The sequence below is a fragment of the Hyposmocoma kahamanoa genome, unplaced genomic scaffold (genome assembly GCF_003589595.1).
Source record: "Hyposmocoma kahamanoa isolate Upper Pololo Valley unplaced genomic scaffold, ASM358959v1 88, whole genome shotgun sequence".
NCBI classification, from domain to species: Eukaryota; Metazoa; Arthropoda; class Insecta; order Lepidoptera; family Cosmopterigidae; genus Hyposmocoma; species Hyposmocoma kahamanoa.
Window position 1 is genome coordinate 12,620,108 of NW_020654466.1, and position 20,396 is coordinate 12,640,503.

General features: G+C 36.4%; 1 protein-coding gene across 2 annotated transcripts in view; it reads left to right on the forward strand.

Moving 5' to 3' along the window:
- LOC113235773 (G protein-coupled receptor kinase 1) overlaps positions 1-20,396 on the forward strand; it is an 87,969-nt gene that overhangs the window by 54,088 nt on the left and 13,485 nt on the right. For both annotated transcript variants that reach the window (XM_026471669.1, XM_026471670.1), the window contains exons 3-9: positions 6,050-6,123; positions 7,255-7,356; positions 11,409-11,483; positions 11,569-11,630; positions 12,247-12,355; positions 14,239-14,373; positions 18,839-19,004. In XM_026471669.1, coding sequence (XP_026327454.1) covers positions 6,050-6,123; positions 7,255-7,356; positions 11,409-11,483; positions 11,569-11,630; positions 12,247-12,355; positions 14,239-14,373; positions 18,839-19,004 — 723 coding nt within the window. The remainder of the gene's footprint in view (positions 1-6,049; positions 6,124-7,254; positions 7,357-11,408; positions 11,484-11,568; positions 11,631-12,246; positions 12,356-14,238; positions 14,374-18,838; positions 19,005-20,396) is intronic.

Sequence of the window (20,396 nt, forward strand, 5' to 3'; positions counted from 1 at the left end):
CCGATTTCGAAGGGTAAAGGTGCTAGCATTGACGTATCATATAGATTATACGTTTACCATTTAGATGTTACGTCTATGGGTGCTGGTGAAATTACAGGCGCATGGGACTTGTCAACTTAAGTCTCAGGGTATCGGGCGCAGTGGCAGTGCCCTCAGATCTGACTTAAAGCTCGGAGTGACACTGCAACTGTTATGGACAGACGTTTCGCTTACCAATTGTATAAAATAAAAAAGAAAAAAAAAAGTGGGTTCAAGTTTTTACAGAAAAATCTTAAAAAAATATTGGAGTTTTGGTTAAACACAAATACAGGAGTCATTTTATAATAAATTTTTTCTTCTTTTGTGTTGTTGTTTGTGTTTTTTTTAATTGATAATGATCATGAATTATCATTAACTATGTGTAGTTACACATGTCAATGTAACTTGAGAAGTTAAAACTCATGTTGTGGCATGGAAAATCGCCGCGTCTCGTCGTGAGTAGGTTTGTAGACTACTAAAGAGGTTTAAGCGGGCTAAGTCACAGGTCCATGACGGGTGAGCACTTACATACCCACTATACATATATGCGATGTACTCTCCTACCTTTTCCATTTCTGTATGCAATGTTACCATCTTCCAGAAAAGTTTGTTAAAACTATGGTCGAACTCACTTTCGAGATCCAATCCGAGGACGTTACTAGTGTAGCCAAGTAAAGACTAATTTGGCTAGCTGCTAAGTAAGGGCTATAGTTCACGTACAGGAAAAGTTATTTTCCCAAATTGGTCCTACCGCGAATCGAACCCGCGACCTCCTAATCTAGTGTACAAAATTAACACCGCTGTAACGCCGAGGCCATCTTGAAACTTGCTTATTGTAATAATTAATTATCTCTTTTCATTACTACAATCTAATTAGACTGCAAACTGAGAAAATACCACAGACTTATTGGAACACAGTTCATAAACAGTTCTGTAAACTGTAAAGGTCGTGTAAGTGTAAATAATGCTATTGGTATTCGTTGTTTGGTAAACGATTCACTGTCAAGTTATTGTAGTATGTATAAAGTATTGTTGCCTCTTTTATTGTTTTGAATAGCCTAGTATTGTTTATTGTTTACCGAAGATTCAATAGCGATATAAAGACAGCAAATGTCATTAAAAATGTCCGTATGTCGAGATCATCTGTGTTAAGATGCCAATAAGGGTTTATTTAGGTGAAAGTTCCTCGCAGTAGTGGCATGTAGGTAAATATCTCCCGAAAGAGTCTTAATCCCGGCTTATCTAAAACAGGAACGATAAACATCACCGCTATCCACCAAATAAGAAATGCCCTTCTTACTCCACCCCAGAGAGCGGTGTGTTTTTTACCACAATACATTATTGAAATAAATAACAAAATAGTCACATACAAGGACCCGAAACAAACGCAGATCAATGTATTGTGTTTGAAACATTTTGCTTTACAAACTTATTAGCTTTTTAATTAAAGTAGATTCGAGAATATTCGTACTTGACCTATGAAATCAAATTATACAAAACACTTAGAATAATAACGCATAGAATGATAGTTTCATATCAAACGAACTGTCACAAGTGAGGCAAAAATCAAATTCGTGTAGGCTAGTTTTAGTAGTAGGTTAATTTTCGGTTTTAGTGAATATTTATATAAAAATACAAGTTGAAACGCGTTAGTTCCTTGTGGTATGTGATGTTAGTATCTATTTTATGTTTTGACGTATTTTTACACTCATTTACAGCACATTTCGTCATTTTTAGCTAAAATTCTGGAGCTGTTCGCGTTGCAAGTTGACCTTGAGCACTGAAGGCCCGCCCGCTCGTGTAGGCCCATTGGGCGCGCTTCAATTTGCCTCACTTAGCGTGTGCGGACTAGGTTTCTATGCGTTATTATTCTAAGACAAAACACTTATTTTTTTAAATACATTATAAACCACTGAGCTTATAGTGAGTCCTGAGTCCGGCGACTACTGAGTCGTCGGACTCAGGTGAAGATGTAGAGTATGTCGACGAGCTCGTTGGATCAAATACGATTTATAGTTTACTGTAGCATATTTTTAGCAGCAGTAGTGCTTGTGAAAGAGTTCGTCCAGGGAAGTACTGCCACCTTACCTATTTCTGCCGCCAAGCAGTTATGTGACCAGTAACACTTTGTTTCTGTTTTGAAGGGTAAGGGTACTGGTGAAATTACAGGCACTTTTGAAATTACTCTTTCTGACTTGTGCGGCCCATCACTTGTTATCATAAACAAAAATGGCAATCAGTAGCTAGTTCACAGGAATAATGCCGTTGATCGTTAACAGCAGATGCTTATTAAGAAAGAACAAATTAAAAAAGAAACGGTCTTTTTGACCTCTGTTAGTTTGTACAAAAAATACGTTAATGGTGGGGATAACATTTATGTGGTGTTAGTTGATTGGTGCAAACTCGAACCTCTCGAACATACACGATGTGCTCTTGACGAGGGTTTTGTTACTGCTTCGAACAGGAGTTAAGATCACAACAGTTCTGTTGCGTTCGCAACTGTCCCACTACCAGGCATGAATCTCCTCTAAGCATTTAGCTATTAGACACCACGCTGATCCAAAACCGTTTAGGGACTTCACACGATTACCAAGACCACGTGAACTGTCTTCGATATGCAAATTTCATCGCAATGTTATCCTTCATTGCTAGCGAGAAGTGTTGCTATTAAACAAAATGTACAGAGCTGCACATCAAGATACACTCTGACGGATCTTGTTCCGTTGCTATAGAGGCGATATTCGAACAAAAGTGTATAGCTTGAAGTGCTGTTGTGGGAGAACGCATAAATAAAAACACATATGAGTTACAAAACAAAAACATATAATTAAAATAATCTGTGATTTGGTTAAGTGGCTCTGATTTACGTCTCATAGTTGTAAAATCATAATAATATATAATTATGAGCATCTTACCAATTTGTTAATCGAACGATAAATCTTACGAAAACCAATTTTGATACATTATAAATTACAATTTGTTTAAGTGGTTGTTCGTATTTTTTGTTGATATTTTTTATACTCAGATGAGTGTAAAATTGTATTTCTTGCTTGTTTAATTTTTTTAATGTTTTAATTATATGTTTTGATTGGGGTATAATTCATTTCAAGAAAATAGAACTACAAACAGGAAAGCTACATTATACGACTCTAAATTAATGTTGTAATAATAATAATATTAATAACGCACACACTCAACATGGCCCCGCACTAGGGAAACCCTGTGTCGCTGGTGCCATGGACACACACATAGACAACCAGAAATTACACCCAAACTCACGAGAGAAATAAATGTAGGCCATACAAATATTTCTCCCGACCCGGGAATCGAACCTGGGACCTCTGCGTGGCAGTCCGGCCGGCATGGTAACCGTTCGGCCACGGAGGCAGTTTAAGTAATGTACAGCCTAAACTGTTAAACTACTAGACAATTACAAAATAAGCGTAACGTAGATATCATAGATATTTTTATACAGACTGTTTAGGTAATACTGATAGGTACATTCGAAAAGAAAACTGATATCTTTTTAGTAAAGTCGTTTGTATTAATAATAATAATAGTTAGCTTATATATAGTCCCACTGCTGAGCACAGGCCTCTCACAATGAGAGGACTTGAGCTGTAGTTTCCACGCGCGCCCAACGTGGATTGGGAATTTTACACACATCATTAAATTGCTTTGCAGATTTGTATAGATTTTCTCATGATGTTGTCCTTCACCGAAAACCTCATGGTAAATTTTTAATTAAATCTCGCAATTTCGTTTCGAATTTCCTTCATTCGAATATAGAGCAATTATAATAGTAACAATCCTCATTTTCTCTATGGAGTTTTACACTTTATACATACATTCTTTTGCAATATATCAATGCAGAGACTGGTGCCTGAACTAGATTGATCCTGGATTTTTAGTCGCCAAGCCTCTACCTCCGTAAGAAATTAATAACACTACTCAACACTACGCAATGTTGCTCAGGCAAAATTTAAAATAAACAATGAATTATTTAAATAATTATGTTAAATTATGCAATAGGAACAGAAATATAAGTGCGTGTGTGCAATTATATTAACAGCCTGTATAATGAGAATGATATTTACGTCAATTTTAACGAGAAACGTGCGTAATATTTGTACTCGGTCACAAGTATAATGCCGAATGACATTGAAGACCAAATTTGACGTAATTTAATGAAACCATTACAATTAGGTTGTTCTAGAATAATCTCGCATGAAAAATTGCGATTACGTAACAGCTGAAGATGATAATATAAGTTTTTGTACATGAACACTTAATTGTAGCTTTTTAAACATTAATTAAATCAATGCGTCCTTACATTGTAATTATTATACTGTCCTTTCTTACTTTATCAAAGAACTTAAGATGGCATATTATTTAATTAGGATTGGAGTTAATCTACTATTGCACAATTTAGCGTTGAAGAGGTAATCGGTGTGAAATTATGTTAGTACATAATTGAAAGCGCATCGCTTATCTTTAAAAAATATACCCGTAATGTTATTATCTCCAATGAAACAAAATACAACGATTGACCTTTTCGAATGTCAGTAATAATAGATCTATTACGTAGTCTCCAAATAAAAAACCGATATTAGATGGACACGTCGGGAATAAACCTATTATCAGTGGTCATGGTAGTGGTGGTTATTTAGAACAATACTCTCGGTACGGGCTTACTTCGTTCAATCCCAAAGATACGTCATACGTCAGAACGAGAATGTTGTAGTTCGCAGAACTCTATTCATAACGATACTTAACACTGTGAAGAGGAATGAAACTGGTTCATTAACTCCATAATTTATTGATCATTTTCATAAACATAAACACGTAATGCTTCGAAATATAAGCCGTTATTAGACTATAACTTCGAATAATGTATAATACTTATGCTTAAATGTTGGCATGGAAGTCTGTGAGGTTCATTTTCATGATCCGTGAAATTAGGTAAAAGTTTGCCTAGTAAAAGTACTTTGATGGCAATAGACATTTAAAATTCCACTACTAAGTAATTTTTGGTACATGTGCAGTTTGGTTTTCTACTTATAATTGGCTTCTTTAGTTGCTACAATCGTGGTAAAATAACTTCTGATTTTGATTTCGGAAAGGTTTTCACGACTCTTCGGAGTTATGTGAAGTTTTGAACCTTTACGTTAGACAAGGCTTTGATCCTCTCTTCATAGGATTCCTGTTTTTAGCAGTGATGACTATGGAAATGAAATTCCCAATTCAAAAACATTTTTACTCGTACATGTAATTCGAATTCGTACTCCGAAGGTTCGTACTCGGAAGGTTGACGATAGTTGAAATTACAATTCGACACCCATTCAAAATAGTTGCTTTTAATAAATCTTTGAAAGATCACCAGCGTGAAAAAAATTTTTTTTTATTTGATCTTGTTTATACAAGATTAAATCTCTCCATATTTATCGAAGCGGAATTGCATTAAGCCGGTCAGAAAGTGTTTTATGTTCATTCAATAAAATCGTCAAAAAGACGTTTTGCGTTTCTCGTCGGCAGTATGACTGTTCATAGAAGCAAAACGCGCAACTTTTTTTTTATAATACTAAATGACGCGAGACCAATAAGTCGAGGACCTGGTGGTAAGCGACACGCCTGCTTATAGCAGTTGCAATGCCACTCAAAGCGTTAAACCACAAAGGTCGGAGGGGCATTGCCACTGCCCGCTAACCCTGAGATGTAAGTTGACAAGTCCCCTGTGCCTGTAATTTCACCAGCACCCTTAACCACATTACTGCTTGGCGGCAGAAATATGTAAGATGGCAGTACCTCTCTGGACGAACTCTTTCACAAGGAGCTCTACTGCTGCTGTCTTTAATATAGCCTACTTATACTAATAAAGCTACTAAATCGTTTCTACTAAGCCTTTTTCGCTCTTACTGCATAGACATAATATTTTTTCTGACCGGCTCAAGCCGCTTTAATAGTGTGTTTCTCCCTTAATCGTACAAATGAATAGAGTATAACTTTAACGTGTTTTTTTTGTTTGTTTCAGGTTATTTATTATTTAAGGAATTCTGTGAACAGACGTCAGAGGAGCCTGTGCCACAATTAAAATTTTATGAAGAGGTAAACATTGTACATTTCTAATGCAATATACATTCAATGCTGACAATTTCAAAGTTAATTATAATTATGGTAAATACAAATAAATTAATCTACGTATCGAGTTCTTAGGTTTTCTTAATCTACATGATTTAATATAATAATTATTCACATATTCAAAATTAAAATCAATTTTACAGATTTTTTTGTTTTTGATGTATTTTGTCGTTAAATTCATTTTGCCATGTCGTCATAGTCAAAAAGATGTGTCCTTATGCATAGTCACACGATCTGCACCACTATTATAATACACTATGGCTGCAGGAATGCAGTTTATGTGCAGTCGGCACGCCAGCTGTAACAAGTAATTTCCGTAAATTTTTTTATCTACTACTTCGTAATAGATTTACCAGAATTGACTATTAATTGGGCAAAATGGTTTGTTATTTCCATAAATTTTTAATCGTACCTGTGAAGTGTTGAGTTCGTATGTAATGTGGGGAATGTTAATTATCTCCAACTGCCTTTCGTTACATCGCTGCCTTTATACAATAAAGCAGTATTGCAGAATACTGCGATTTTGAACTAAGCATACAGCTACGAACAGTTCAAGATATAACGACATAGTTCAAAATCGTAGTATTTTAAATAGGAAAGCATCGTGACACTCAGACATATCAACTAAACTAACGAATAGATCACGAATAGACAGAATTATTCGACATGTTTCGAACCAGTCTACAATAAGCTAGTGATATATTGCATAAGATAAATAATACGCATTATTATTGAAATGTCAAATTTATTTAGCATTTACAGTGGAAAAAACAGCTCGCGAGACTATAATATGCTAAGAATTGTTTGCAAAATTGTCTCTCAATAACATTTAAATAAATATTTCTAATGAATGTACTCATAATATTCATCAGAAGTGAGTCATGAAAATCCGTTTTCCTACCAATCAGTAACATCGTCCTCAGTTGGTAGGATGCTTATCATGTCATGGGCAGCCAATCAAAGTAGGCCCGCATGACGTGATATTATAAGCGCCTTTAATGTAGGCGTTATCAAAAAATGTGATAAACCTCTTTGAATTGTAAAGAACAACCAATAAAACTTTGTGAACAATTATAGAAATGTTTTTGTTTTCCACAGATAAAATTATTCGAAAAACAGGAATGCGTAGAAGAGAGACGGCGGATAGCGAGAGATATTTATGACAATTTTATTATGAAGGAACTATTAGCACATTCACATGTAAGTATATGTTTTTTTTAGTAATAAAAATATTCTATTTTCCCTAAAATCTGAAACCCACTTTGATTTTTCCTAAAATTATTATCCAACGTCAAGCTGATTCATAATGGATTTTCATTTAATCCACATTTATTTGCTACTGTATTATATTAGCGTATCCGATACGTGTGTCAAATTCGTCAGACGATAAGATTATAGCACGTTCGCAGCGCTAAAAATAGAGTTACATGACTTAAATTCAAAATATAAGAACGTTATATAAAAAAAAAATTATTTCGTTAAAAAAATATTTCGTCAAAACAGTTACTGCGTTTCGAGACCACCACTTCTTCCGGCTTTGAAATTTCTCAGTCTTGTGCCATGCGCATACAACCATTGCCGGCCACTTTCATCAGGTCGATCGACCATCTTGCCGCTGGGCGTTACGTTTGCATAGACGTGGTCGCTACTCTAGATCAGGTCTGCTCCTTCGGCCATGACCGCAGACATGACCGGCTCACTATCACTTCAGCTTTTACAAGCTATGACGGTTACTTTAGTTTTCTGACATTTTTTCGTACGATTTCAGTCTATAAAAGAAACCCCAAGCATTGCTCGTTCCATCGCACCGTGGATCTCTCAAAATTACGTTTTATAAAAAAAAATACTTTTTCTGTTCACAAGTCAATTTTATTATGTGCATAACCCAGGAACGGTACTCTCTGCCTGCGACTGTGTTTCCGAACTCATACAACCCGGGTATCTTTAAGGTGCGATTGAGTATGCATCTTCTGGGAGAGCTCGGACCATCGTTGATCTTATCTTTGCTCCAGAGCTAGGTAGTGGTCAAGAGCAAGTCCATTTAATAAAAAAAAATAGACAAGATAAATTACTATCGGAATTGGATGACCTGAAAGAGAAGTCATAGATATAACGATACATAGACCAAAGATATATCCTATGGACATAGTAAAAATAGACACTAAAACCTCGCCATAATAGTTCGTTTTTACCGTTCATGCACGACGTAAAGCATTGACATACCGATGCCTTTACTCTCTCAATCAAACTCGTATTTTATAAAGAGTGATTATTCAGGAGATGGCAAAACTTTCTATTCATATTAAATTTCATATCAGGGATGTTAATTTGGATGCATTACTTTAAGAATAGGTAAAACCCAGTGTGCGAATATGAAGTACATGTGATGTGAAATCAGCCTTCAAAATTTGTATATACAATCCATTTTTTGCATTTCAGTAACTTTGTGCTAATTGTCATGAGGTACGCTTATAAAAGTGCCTACAAAAGCTAAAGATGCCATAATCCACTTAAATATGGCCGATTGCAGTTCACAATAAACTTAATATTTTATGTAATGTTAATAACTTAAATCGTGTTTAATATAAATTTTAAAAGGAAATCCTCTGTAATGTTTGCGGTTTTTGTTTGGAAGTTCTAACAACATACCTATAAGTTTTAAATCGCTATCAGCTAACTACATATTTGCAAGCTCCGCTGTGGCCTTTATTCCTAGAATTATTTCAGCTTTGATCCAGTTCGACGACGTATTTCTCCTAGTTTACTACACCGCAAACCAAATTACAGAACTGGGAGTTTGTTTTAAAACGAGAGTAGATGAAAATATGTAACCAATTTTACGACGAATATGTATTCTTTTATATAAAGAAATATTAAATTTGTAAACTTTAAATTCTTTGTGAATACGTATATTGATCTTTAATTCTTTTTCATTTCCTGTAGAAGTCGTAAAAATAATAGTTTTCTCTTTATACGATCTCATTCCAAATTTACAGGCTCGTGAAATCGGTTGCGAGTTGCTCCCACAGAATTAGCCATCTCTTCTGCCTTCCACTTAGCCGTAGCAAACGTTAAGACTATAAACTGCGTCAGTTGCTTGAGTTCACTTTTCGGTTCTATAAATCTTAAGTGCAATTGAATAAAAGCTATACTACGGGTATTTTCCGTTGAGTCCTTGGGCTTGTGTACCGGTGGTAGTAATCGGAGAGTTTCTTATTCGTCATTCGTCGTTAGTACTATATACTGAAATAAATAAAAACTGTTCTAGAACCAGTTGTAAAATTCCGGGTAACAGAACCGACGCCAAATACCATGGAACGCATTGCGCATTTCGCTCTGTTTCTATCAAGATTTAAGACGAAAACAATTGAAGACGTTTCAAATTGTTTGTTGTAGTCACAAAGCATCCCGTATCCCCCGTATCTGTACAAGTAAATCAATGACCATGAACGTTGCACCCGACCGAGACTCGTTTGTGTAAGTAACGAGCACTCGTTAGCGGACACTTGGCACCAAACCCAGTAACTTGAACCTCCAATCACGAAGCCTCTCTAAACTCGACTCGCGAAACTGTCAGTTGTAATAAAACCCATTTCACATTAGCTACTCGCACTTGCAAAGCAAATGCTGGTTAGATTAATGTTACTTCAACATTTATGTTGTTATACGTCTACATCAATAACAATTTATTCATTACCGAGATTATCATATAAACTCATCAATTACTTTATGGCCTACTTACAGTCTCTTGCAACTTTGCTCGCGCGGTAAAATACTTTATATGCTAATTCATAACTATATCGTCACAAGTATAATGAAGTGGGAATATCAATAGTAATGCTACTTTGTATTGGATTGCTATGATTCTCTTATCTTTTACTCACACGGAGGAAAATACAATCGCCTACATGTAATTTATTTCGTGGCAATCGCCGCCCTATAAAAGGCAGACGTTCAATCCCTTTACGGCCGCGATGTCTGATGCGGGAATCTTGTCAAATAAGATTGCTTGGGCACTAGTTCATGAAGATTGGTAGGCAATAGTGGTTATTATACGCACGCTTCTGATTTTGTATGTTGTCTACAAATACTCGTATCTGTAGAAGTGTGGCATATGTACACACGCCAGTACATCAAGGTACATATTGACGTATCTTGTTCCGTTGCAATGGAGGCGATTTTCGAACAAAAATGTGTAGTCTGAGGTGCCGTTGTCCGTACATACACGCGACACTTTACTTTTTGTTTTCTAATAGACGTTATGCCGTGTTCTAATGCCATTTGAAAATTTTAAACATCTTATTTTGCAGACGTTGTTCCAACTTAATATGTCACATTGCTCACGACTCGCAATCATAGAGTACCATTTCACGATTGCGATGTTTGCAATATGCGCGCAGTCGAATTCGGATCATTCGAATGCTACGAGTAGCTCACACTCGATAAGGTATCACACCGTCTCTAATACGACATAAAAGGCGAAGATTTCGTCAAATCCTTTCACAGATGTTTGCACGCCACTTCACCTTTTTATAAAAATAAATTCGGTTACGACAATGAACGTAACAACAACTAGGTTATTTTTGTTCAAAGATTCCAATTTGGGAAAAATGCTTTTTTAAATTATTCCTAGTGCAACAATCAGCGTTAACTTAAATTTCAGGTGTACTAGGAAACTGTAGATAGCGAGAGGTACAATTGAGATACAGACGTTGAGGAAAACTTAGATCCTTACATCAAGTGACGTTAATAGTCGACCACTTTTTTATTAACGTCCTGCTTTTTAATTGACCCATAAGCACTTAGTTCTCTAGTCTATAAGGAAAACAATTGTGGGCAAGAATCCTTGGAACCCGTGAACTTTACACGTCATTGTAAGCGTTTTCTTTAAAGATCTTTGAGAACCATTTCACGGCTCTACCTTGATGCTATCGACTTAAAACTCTGTTATTTGATATGACCTTCTGGTCGGACAGTTTAAAAATTTTTTTGTTAAAATTGCAGATGTCAATCGTATTTTCTGATTGGCTTCAATCGTGGGAATGTGAATGTTAAGCAATATTTATTTTAATATCATCGCAAAGTTATAACCACAATATTCTCCTCATTGTTTTTTTTAAGATAAAGTCTTGTTTTCCTTTTTACGAGGTTACTGTTACGGTTAGCTCAACAACATGACATGTTTTGGGTATCCCAATAAATCGAAAGCCTTAGGTAAAATAAAACCTTAAACACTCTATTCTTTGTTCTAGGACTACTCTAAAGAATGTGTAGCACATGTACAAAAATATTTAATGAAGCACGAAGTACCACCGAATCTATTTGAGGTATTAATATTTCCTTAACATTAACTTAGTTCTTACTTTAGGGGAGTCCTTTAATACATCAACTAAATTCATATTCATATTTCAGCCCTACATTGAAGAAATTTTCCAACATCTACGAGGGGAACCGTTTAAAAATTTCTTAGAAAGGTAACGTTTCTTACAAAGTTTACTTCTTAATTTTTCAAGGAAAGTGGAGGCAGGATATAACTTGAGATACGACAGCAGGAAAGTCTTGTGTTATATTATGTCACGACAAGCTTGATGTCTCTATGAGCTTTACTTTACACCGGGTTCGATTAACTGTAAAATGGAACAGGCAGAAATGAAATAGCAAAGTTGGTCTGGCACATGTGAAATTACTTATAAAAAAGAAATAAAGGTTAAGTTTGTTGCTTTTCGGCAACAATGCTCATCGTGACGGTAGAAGAAATTAGTAGAGTCCAAAATCTAGTCAGCCTTTACATAGATTTTTTACATCAACACCTCGTACTCAAAAATGAAGGAATTAATAAAAACACGATTTGAAAAATGAAATAAAATAAAGCTGACTGAATCTTATTGATGAGAATATTTTCATTTATACATGTTAATTAGTTATCCACTTATAAACGAGAATATAAATTTGATAATTTTTGTATAATAAATTGTACAGTTTAACGAGATAGACATACTAAACAACATGATTTTGGCAACTGATGAGATGTTTTGTATTACCTCTACGATTTACATTAATTTAGAAATAACTTGAGTACATTTATTGCAGTGATAAATACACGAGGTTTTGCCAATGGAAGAACTTAGAATTAAACATACAGCTTACAATGAACGATTTTAGTGTGCATCGGATCATCGGTCGAGGCGGCTTTGGCGAGGTATGTTAACGCTTAGATATTATTGTTATTTCGTTGGTTTGACGAATAAAACAAAGTATTATAAACAAATATAGACAACATCAGATAATAATGTTGCTCTGATTCCTAAGTAACTAACTAAAGCACTTGTGTTATGGAAATCGGAAACAACGACAGTACCACAAACTCTATCACAGAGGTCGTCAAAAATTATTTTTACTGTTGCTTTAAATCAGGGTTTCTTAACCTGTGGTTCATGAATCTCTAAGGAGTCCGTGTAATGAACACCAGGGGTCCGTGGCGAGCTACCTAACATAATGAAACAGCAACCGTCACACCTAGGGTCGTATTCCAGAACTGTACTCAATGCTCAAGTCAGGATCTGAGTATGATTTCAAGCACTAGAAATACGACCCTAATGGTAGGGACTTGAGTATGATTTCGAGTGCTTTAAACCATACTCAAATCCTGACTTGAGCATTGAGTAAAGTTCTAGAATACGACTCTAAATATTCATATGTGATTAAGCAAAGTTCATTCGCAAACAATATAAGCTAGGAAAAGCTAAACCTAAATTTTTATTTTTTCGAAAAGGGCTCTTTTACATTTTGAGAGACCTCCATGACTAGAAAAAGGTTCAGTAGCCCTGCTTTGAATGTTAAATAAAATTATTTTTCTTTTTTTATAGTTATTATTATTTTTTTATAATTATTTTTTCATATTTGGTATAGCGTCTGGCACGGTAAGCTAGAAGACGTCGGTTCGAATCCGGCCGAATCGAAGGCATTTTTTCCGAGTGTTCGATCTTTGTATTAATAATTATAACAAACTAGTGGAGTAATTTCACAAAAAATAATGGAAAATATCAACTTGCAATTATGTCTTACTTGCAAGTCGAAGAAGGTTCACAATACTCGGAAAACGTGTGATGTGCCCAACCCGCATTGAGTAGCGTGGCGGCCTATGGACTAAACCTAAACCTCGTCTGAGAGGAGACCCAGCAGCCTCATATCTCTCTACATTAGTTTTGATTTAGTGACCATCTCTACCGACCCTTAGGGTATACGCGCAGGGACCATCAAAGTCAGGTCCTAACCCCAGATCAGCCCGTTTGCACGGACTTCATCCGGTTCTCTGTAAGGCCTTAGGTGAGCCGCCCCGGGTGCACATACAGCACTCTCCCTATTTGTCAGATAGGTACCGGAGCTGTAGACACGCCCACTTCCCGTCGCGCTAACGGTTGCCACCACTGAGTTGTGGACTCTAAACCGACTACCAAATCTCCTCTTTGATGGCGGAGCTGTAAGGCACGCCCACTTCTCGACGCCGAACGGTGTCTCTGTAGTTCTCAAATTCTTACCGACTGGAGGGACCGGAGGATGTCTAGCTCATCCTCTACTAGACGCCGATAGCAATGTCCTGCAATAATGTCCGGACATAGCTAACGACTTAAAGGGCAAATCACGTGTCCCGCGTGTCTCCTCGCCATTAGGCCCTCGTCTAGACCGCTACTAAGACGACTCGGCCACAGACTACCGGGGTGTTCATCCCTGCAGCTAACCACAAACCCCGGCGAGTCCATACCCTAGTCCGGGTCCGCCAGAAACGCCCGTGAAGGCGTATCACTAGCGGAGGGCTCGGCCCGGACGCCCGCCGTACTTACTACCGTCTTACCGGGGAGCCTGTAACTAACTCCTTATCTCTCGGGTCGGTAGATAGGGACAACCCAGCATCGGGACGTACAAATGGGTTGATAATGATACACATACTTAAACAATGTCAATCAACGCTTTTGTCGCGTCATTAAAAAACATTTCGCCGGTTACGCATTTTCGCAAATCACTTTTTATATTGATTTCTTTTTTTGGAAATTTCTTTTTAAATTTTTATTTATTTTATGTCAGGTTTACGGGTGTCGGAAAGCGGACACAGGGAAGATGTACGCGATGAAGTGTCTCGATAAGAAACGTATCAAGATGAAGCAAGGCGAGACACTCGCTCTCAATGAGAGGATTATGCTCTCTCTAGTCAGTACTGGGGTAAGTGCATCTTATTTTAAAACAAATGACGGATATGATAATGAAGCTTTTTAAAGAAATGCTAAGTCGCAAACACATATACAGACGATTTTGAGATCTTAACAAGTCGACTGGACTGTTCTCTACAATGATATTGATTAATTTCCTTTGATAAGTGTGTAAAAAAGGTGGAAAAAATCAGTGGAACGTAAAGGGGAAGTAAGCAAATGCTTATTATTTTACTTAAAGGAAACATTCTTTTATATTTCTTAATATGAACAACTGTATTCTCAGAATTTTTTAAAAGCTTGCCTGAACCGTAATAATAACATTTTACATCTGACTTTACTATCTTAAGTCTGAGCTATTTCAAGCATTTAAGGTACTTCCCATTCATGTCCCATTGATTTTTTCCGCCCTGTATTTGTTTTTATTACGTACGTTACAGAAGATATAATACTTTTGTAACACAAATTAAAACCAGTTATAACAAGTTACATAACCAGTAATAGAGAAAGGCAGCCTATTTCGATTTTTTTTTGAAGGTTAAATTGTTAATAACTCGTGGTAGGAAGCCAGAGAAACTTGAACTTTGGGATTGGTCATGCGTAACAATTGCTTGGATTGTATTTCTTGGTCAACCGAAGGTTTCAGTCCCAGTTACAAACTCTTGAAACAAAAGTTTTGAACGTTAAAAAAACACGGAACTCCAAACACTTACAAATAATTTTAAAAAATCTTGTCCTACAAAGGCGGTACAGTAAATAAAAGAATGTTAAAACTCGTTGATTATTTAAACTCGAAAAGCTTTTGAAAGAAATAACTTCATATATCCCACCGCGAAGCTGGGAAGTATTTAAAAATACGTGACCCAGGTCAAATAGGGCACCGCGCTTTGTTTATCGTATAGATCTGGAACACCTGCTACAGCCGACGTTATCGCTTTTTTAATTGTCCTTAGATTAATTTAATTAATATCGGGATTATGCAATTTAAAAGGTGGTATATAACATAAGAGTGTGCGTGGTAATGCATCGGAATGAAAGAATGCATTATTGTTATTACACAATTTTGTCAATAACAAATAATGTCAACAAAATAAACAAAAATAACATAGTTTCGGACAAATGGCGCTAAATAAAGCGTAACTACTGTTCTGAGCGTATTACTTCTCTTTACGAATGATTCTTTATTGAAGAAAGGGACGTGGATTCCCCGCTTTACCATTACGCTGCGTGGGCCATTAAGCTACAAATAATAAACACTAATAACACTGGCGTAAATTATTTTTGCCAACAAGAAACAGCGGTAAAGTGGAAAACCAATGGTTTGCAATGAATATATATGACACAACTCCGGAGTCAAAATACAGGAGAAATTTCGCTCTTGAGCAGCGCAGCCCGAATTGTAGCGTACAAAATAGGTTAAGGAATACGCGGTAGTGCGCAAACTCCGCGAGTAAAGGGTGTTGTAACCGTGATGTATATCTATGCTTATGATGAGCTACTCCAAATGTATTTCGTAAGCCTCGGTACGCTCTGCTCTGTGCGGACTAACTTTATTTTTGCTTCACGACGTGTCAGCAACGTTCAACATTCATTGTAATGAATTCGTGCAGAAAAGAGATAACTTCATCGCAATTTATTTCACGCCTTACGCCGGTTGTAATCGTACACACTTCATAAAACGGGGTGATTTATCTGAACAGTAAATAGCTCTTACATACATTTACCGTGCCGCTTTTCAGTTACTCACGCATCTTGTAATTAATTGGCGACCTGAAGCCATTGTTCCCTATAATGTAGGCATATTAATTGGTATATCACAGATAACTTATGTGTGATGTATTGTGACTTATTATTTTTGTACTGACTGCATATTATGACCAAAATATATATTAGATTTGTGTATTTCAAGTTTACGGCTATCTTAATTAGGATACAGAATATTTGATTGCGTAAGAATTGTTATCATAAATAAAATGAGCACATTTACGTTTTATTGATACTACATCAGATACTAAATCAAATGGGCTATCTGATCGCTTATCGATTGCAGGCTGCTTTGATTCCACAATGCGGTTATCCCGTGATATGTGTATAAGCAGTGAGCGATATGGCATCGGGGACATAAACGGTATCCAGCCAATTGGACTGAAACAAATTGGTTCGCCCTCAATTTGCCGTTGTACTATAACCCGCTTCCGCTGCATTTTGTTTTACCGCTCGAATGGAATTTTCATTTTGGACTATTGCAGACACTGTCGGGGGATTGAAGCCCGGAAGTAATAATGTATCGGTTATACGATTTTATTTTCCGTGACCCATAAAGGACGATACTCAAGGCCAGTGGAATCCGCAAGTTTATGAAACAAGAAACTGTCAGTCAGTTACGTTTTGTGTGGTAGATGTCCAAGTTTGTTTCATGAATTTTTGTATCCTTGTTTTCAAAACTTTATGCTGCGTAGTAATAAACGTTTTTATTTTGTGTTTACGGTTAAGCAAACTCGGGTTTATAGGAACGACTCGATGGTTTATTATTATTGCTTATAGATGGCCGGCCATCTGATTTTATTGGCGAGTGAGATTTCTACGTAGTTGTTACTCAATTTATCCTGATATGACAATACGGCAATAGGCAACAGTTATTGTAATACTTAAGACTTTCGTTGATTGTTCTAAAGCTGTAAAATATAGATTTGTTCATACTCAATGCACATTTATATCGAATGTTTTAGGCGAACACGCAGATGATTACAATTTACGAGCATACTTTTATACATTCCTATCTATGTTCTTTTTACGGCGTCTCTATATGTTTAGCATAGTTTTCATATTCTCGTATTGTGGTTATATGATTAGATATAATATGGGGTTCAATAATAAGTTTAAATTACAATGATGCAGTAGACCGTTTGACGATCGTCATCCGACGGCGCCGATTTGTCTGTGCCTTGCGGTTGCTAGGATTGCAACTTATCTCTACCAAGCACAACTTCCACACGCTGCATCCAAACGCTACCGAACATTCTGAACTTTATGGATAATAAAATTCAACTGCGGAAGATTGACCTCTGTGTCATTTGAAATAAAACTATAGTCGTAAATAAGTTGTGTGAAAAGTTTATTATTTTTCCGACTCAAAACTCCCAAGCTATTAAACCAATTTTCCCAGAAACGTCTCTTCTTGCGTCATTGTTGTACAAACCTTCAATTTTGTTTATAAAGCCGTGTCGCATTGACGTAAAACTATCACGATCCATTACGATTATAATTGTTATGTAATGAATTATAAGTGGTCGCCATTACAACCGTTTCCACGCCGCGACACGAGTGGCAAGTAAACAAAGGGAATGCGTCCATTGCATTGCGCAGTTGAATATTTCCGTTTGCCATAATACATCGTTAGCGCACGCCGACTTATTGCATTTAGTGCTATTTCGCTCAAGGCTCGTGCTATATTTGACATTTTGTGTGGCATATGCGACTGTGAGCCAAATTTCGGTGTACATTTCTATTCCAGTTCCAATACATATGTTGAATGTGTTCTGGAAATACGTCAATTAATTCATCAGGTAGATATTTAAAGCTTATGTTGTGTTAAATCATCTCTATAACAGAAATGGCAACATTTTCAAAGGTCAGATGGGTTGAGTGGAACGTACTTGATTTTGATTTAAATGTTTTGAAGAAATTCTCTCGGAAGAACAGATAAAGTCTTATAAGAATTATGAAATACACTAAACTTGCCTTTGTTTATAAGCTTTACATGTTTTAAAAATAATTACGCTAAATTCGATACTTACGATATTTATGCCGAAATCGTGCGAATTGTGCTAACGTTTCCGTTCCCCCAAAAGATGGGGATAGAGAAACAGTCCTTGTATTTCTTATAAAGGTAATGTATACCTCGTGTTCTCAAGATTTCACAACCAAGAAATTTGTTTTTTTCGCCTTTTGTATTTGAAACATCGTAGCGACATCTCTTTAAAATCGTTAAAACTAATTTATTTGGCTGGTTTATCGACTGGGAGACTATAGTGCTAAACTCTTTTAGATTATGAGTTAAGGCTTCAAGTCCCTTATCCCTCGGTGTTCCTCTTATCCCACCTGACCACGAAAACGAACTTTTCTAGAATATTAACCAAGGAATTAAATTATACTTATTTGCCTATCCTTGTCTTAATTTGATCTTTTTACTATTTTCTACGTGTATTCTACACATACAAACATAACATAAGCCACACTACTGTTCGTGATCTAAAATACGGCAACTCTACTTTTTCTGCAAAGAAATGTTCCACATACCAGATTAAGTTTTAAAATAAAATTTACTTTGTATGTATGACGAGGAAGATACAAGTGAACTCTGGAAACGAATATGCAAATAATAAACAAGAATTATAACTATACAACCCTGTAATGGAAGTTGTCCATTTACGTCCCGCTCCGTGTATAATAATAAAGTTTTAATTAATTTGTTGCAGGTCGACTGCCCTTTCATCGTATGTATGACGTACGCGTTCCATACGCCCGACAAACTCTGCTTTATTCTGGACCTTATGAATGGCGGAGACTTGCACTACCACCTTTCGCAGCACGGCGTCTTTAATGAAGCGGAGATGAAGTTTTACGCTGCTGAAGTTATTCTTGGTAAGTTTCTTTGTCTAGACGCAATCCTAATCCTGTGCCGGAACATAGCTATAACCGGACCCTAGTCAGAATTATATAATGTTAAAAAATTACATTTTGTGCGAACTTGAATCTATGAAAGATTGAGTCGAATATTTTATGCACATTCTTCCAACTTTATGAGTACAATCCTGAGAGCGCACGCCACACAAATAAAAAAAGTTATATCTATTTTCGATATTAACTCAAAAGTTTCAATTTTACACGGTGAGCTCGTCTTAATTTTGGATAAAAAGGGCTCGATTTTATCCAATTTTTTAGAAACCATAAAACATGTTCTATGCATTTCAAATACTATAATAACTATAATAATTTTAGTAGCCGCCAAGCAGTCATATCAGCATTACTGTGTTCTGGTTTTGAAGGGTAAGGGTGCTGGTGAAATTATAGACACATGAAACTTGTCAACTTGTCGTCCATACACTTCGACTCCCACCGGTTTGCCTAAAATTTTCCACGTATTACCAAAAGACTACTAGACAGCGCGCATACCCCACCACTTTCACTTTAAAAAACTTATGTTCAATATTAATCGTGTAGTAAGTCCTTGATAATACAGAGTCCTGTAGCTTCACGATGGATCTCAGCCAATACAGCGCGAATCAAGCCGTCCTTAGTGTAACTTTTTAGCGGGAAAAGTACGTAGTTTTTGTTAAAGTACTTCGTTGTATTTTGTCGCGCTCCGGCTTTACTAACGACAATTATCACGCCTCGCCACTGATACGTAGCATAAAGCATAAACTGGTTATTGCTAACATTGGCTATGTCATGTTAGCCGAACCATAAACTCGATACAACCCGACGCAATAGTCAGGAGGCAATGAACGTTCCACATACACAACATCGTACAGAGCTGAACAAGTCAAATATATCGATACCTCACATGTAAGTTGTTGTAAGTCAAAATGCCGTTTTTTACTTTTAACCATTGACTTACAAATCAATTTGTAGCTTTCACATGCAAACAATGCATAATAATACAAATAGTACAACCTTGATGGCCTAACGGTTTGCACTGTTGGCACTGGATGAGAAGTTCCCGGGTTCGATACCGGTAGGATCAATTTAACAAATTAACTTTTCTAAATGGTTCTGGTCTTGGTATTCTATTGTAAGACAATCACCTGGTTTGAAACTAGGGAACTCTCTGTACATACTCCTCATAAGTATCAGAGCAACAGAATCCGTTCAAAAAAGTTCATTTCCCAAATTGGTTCTACTGGAAATCGAACCTGGGACCACGAACGATTGAATTTATTCCGGGGCATAACTCAGAACACCCAGGCCAAAACAACTTTCGAAAAGTTCACATTTAGTTTTATAGTTGATTGAGCTGATTTTTTACGGTTTTTT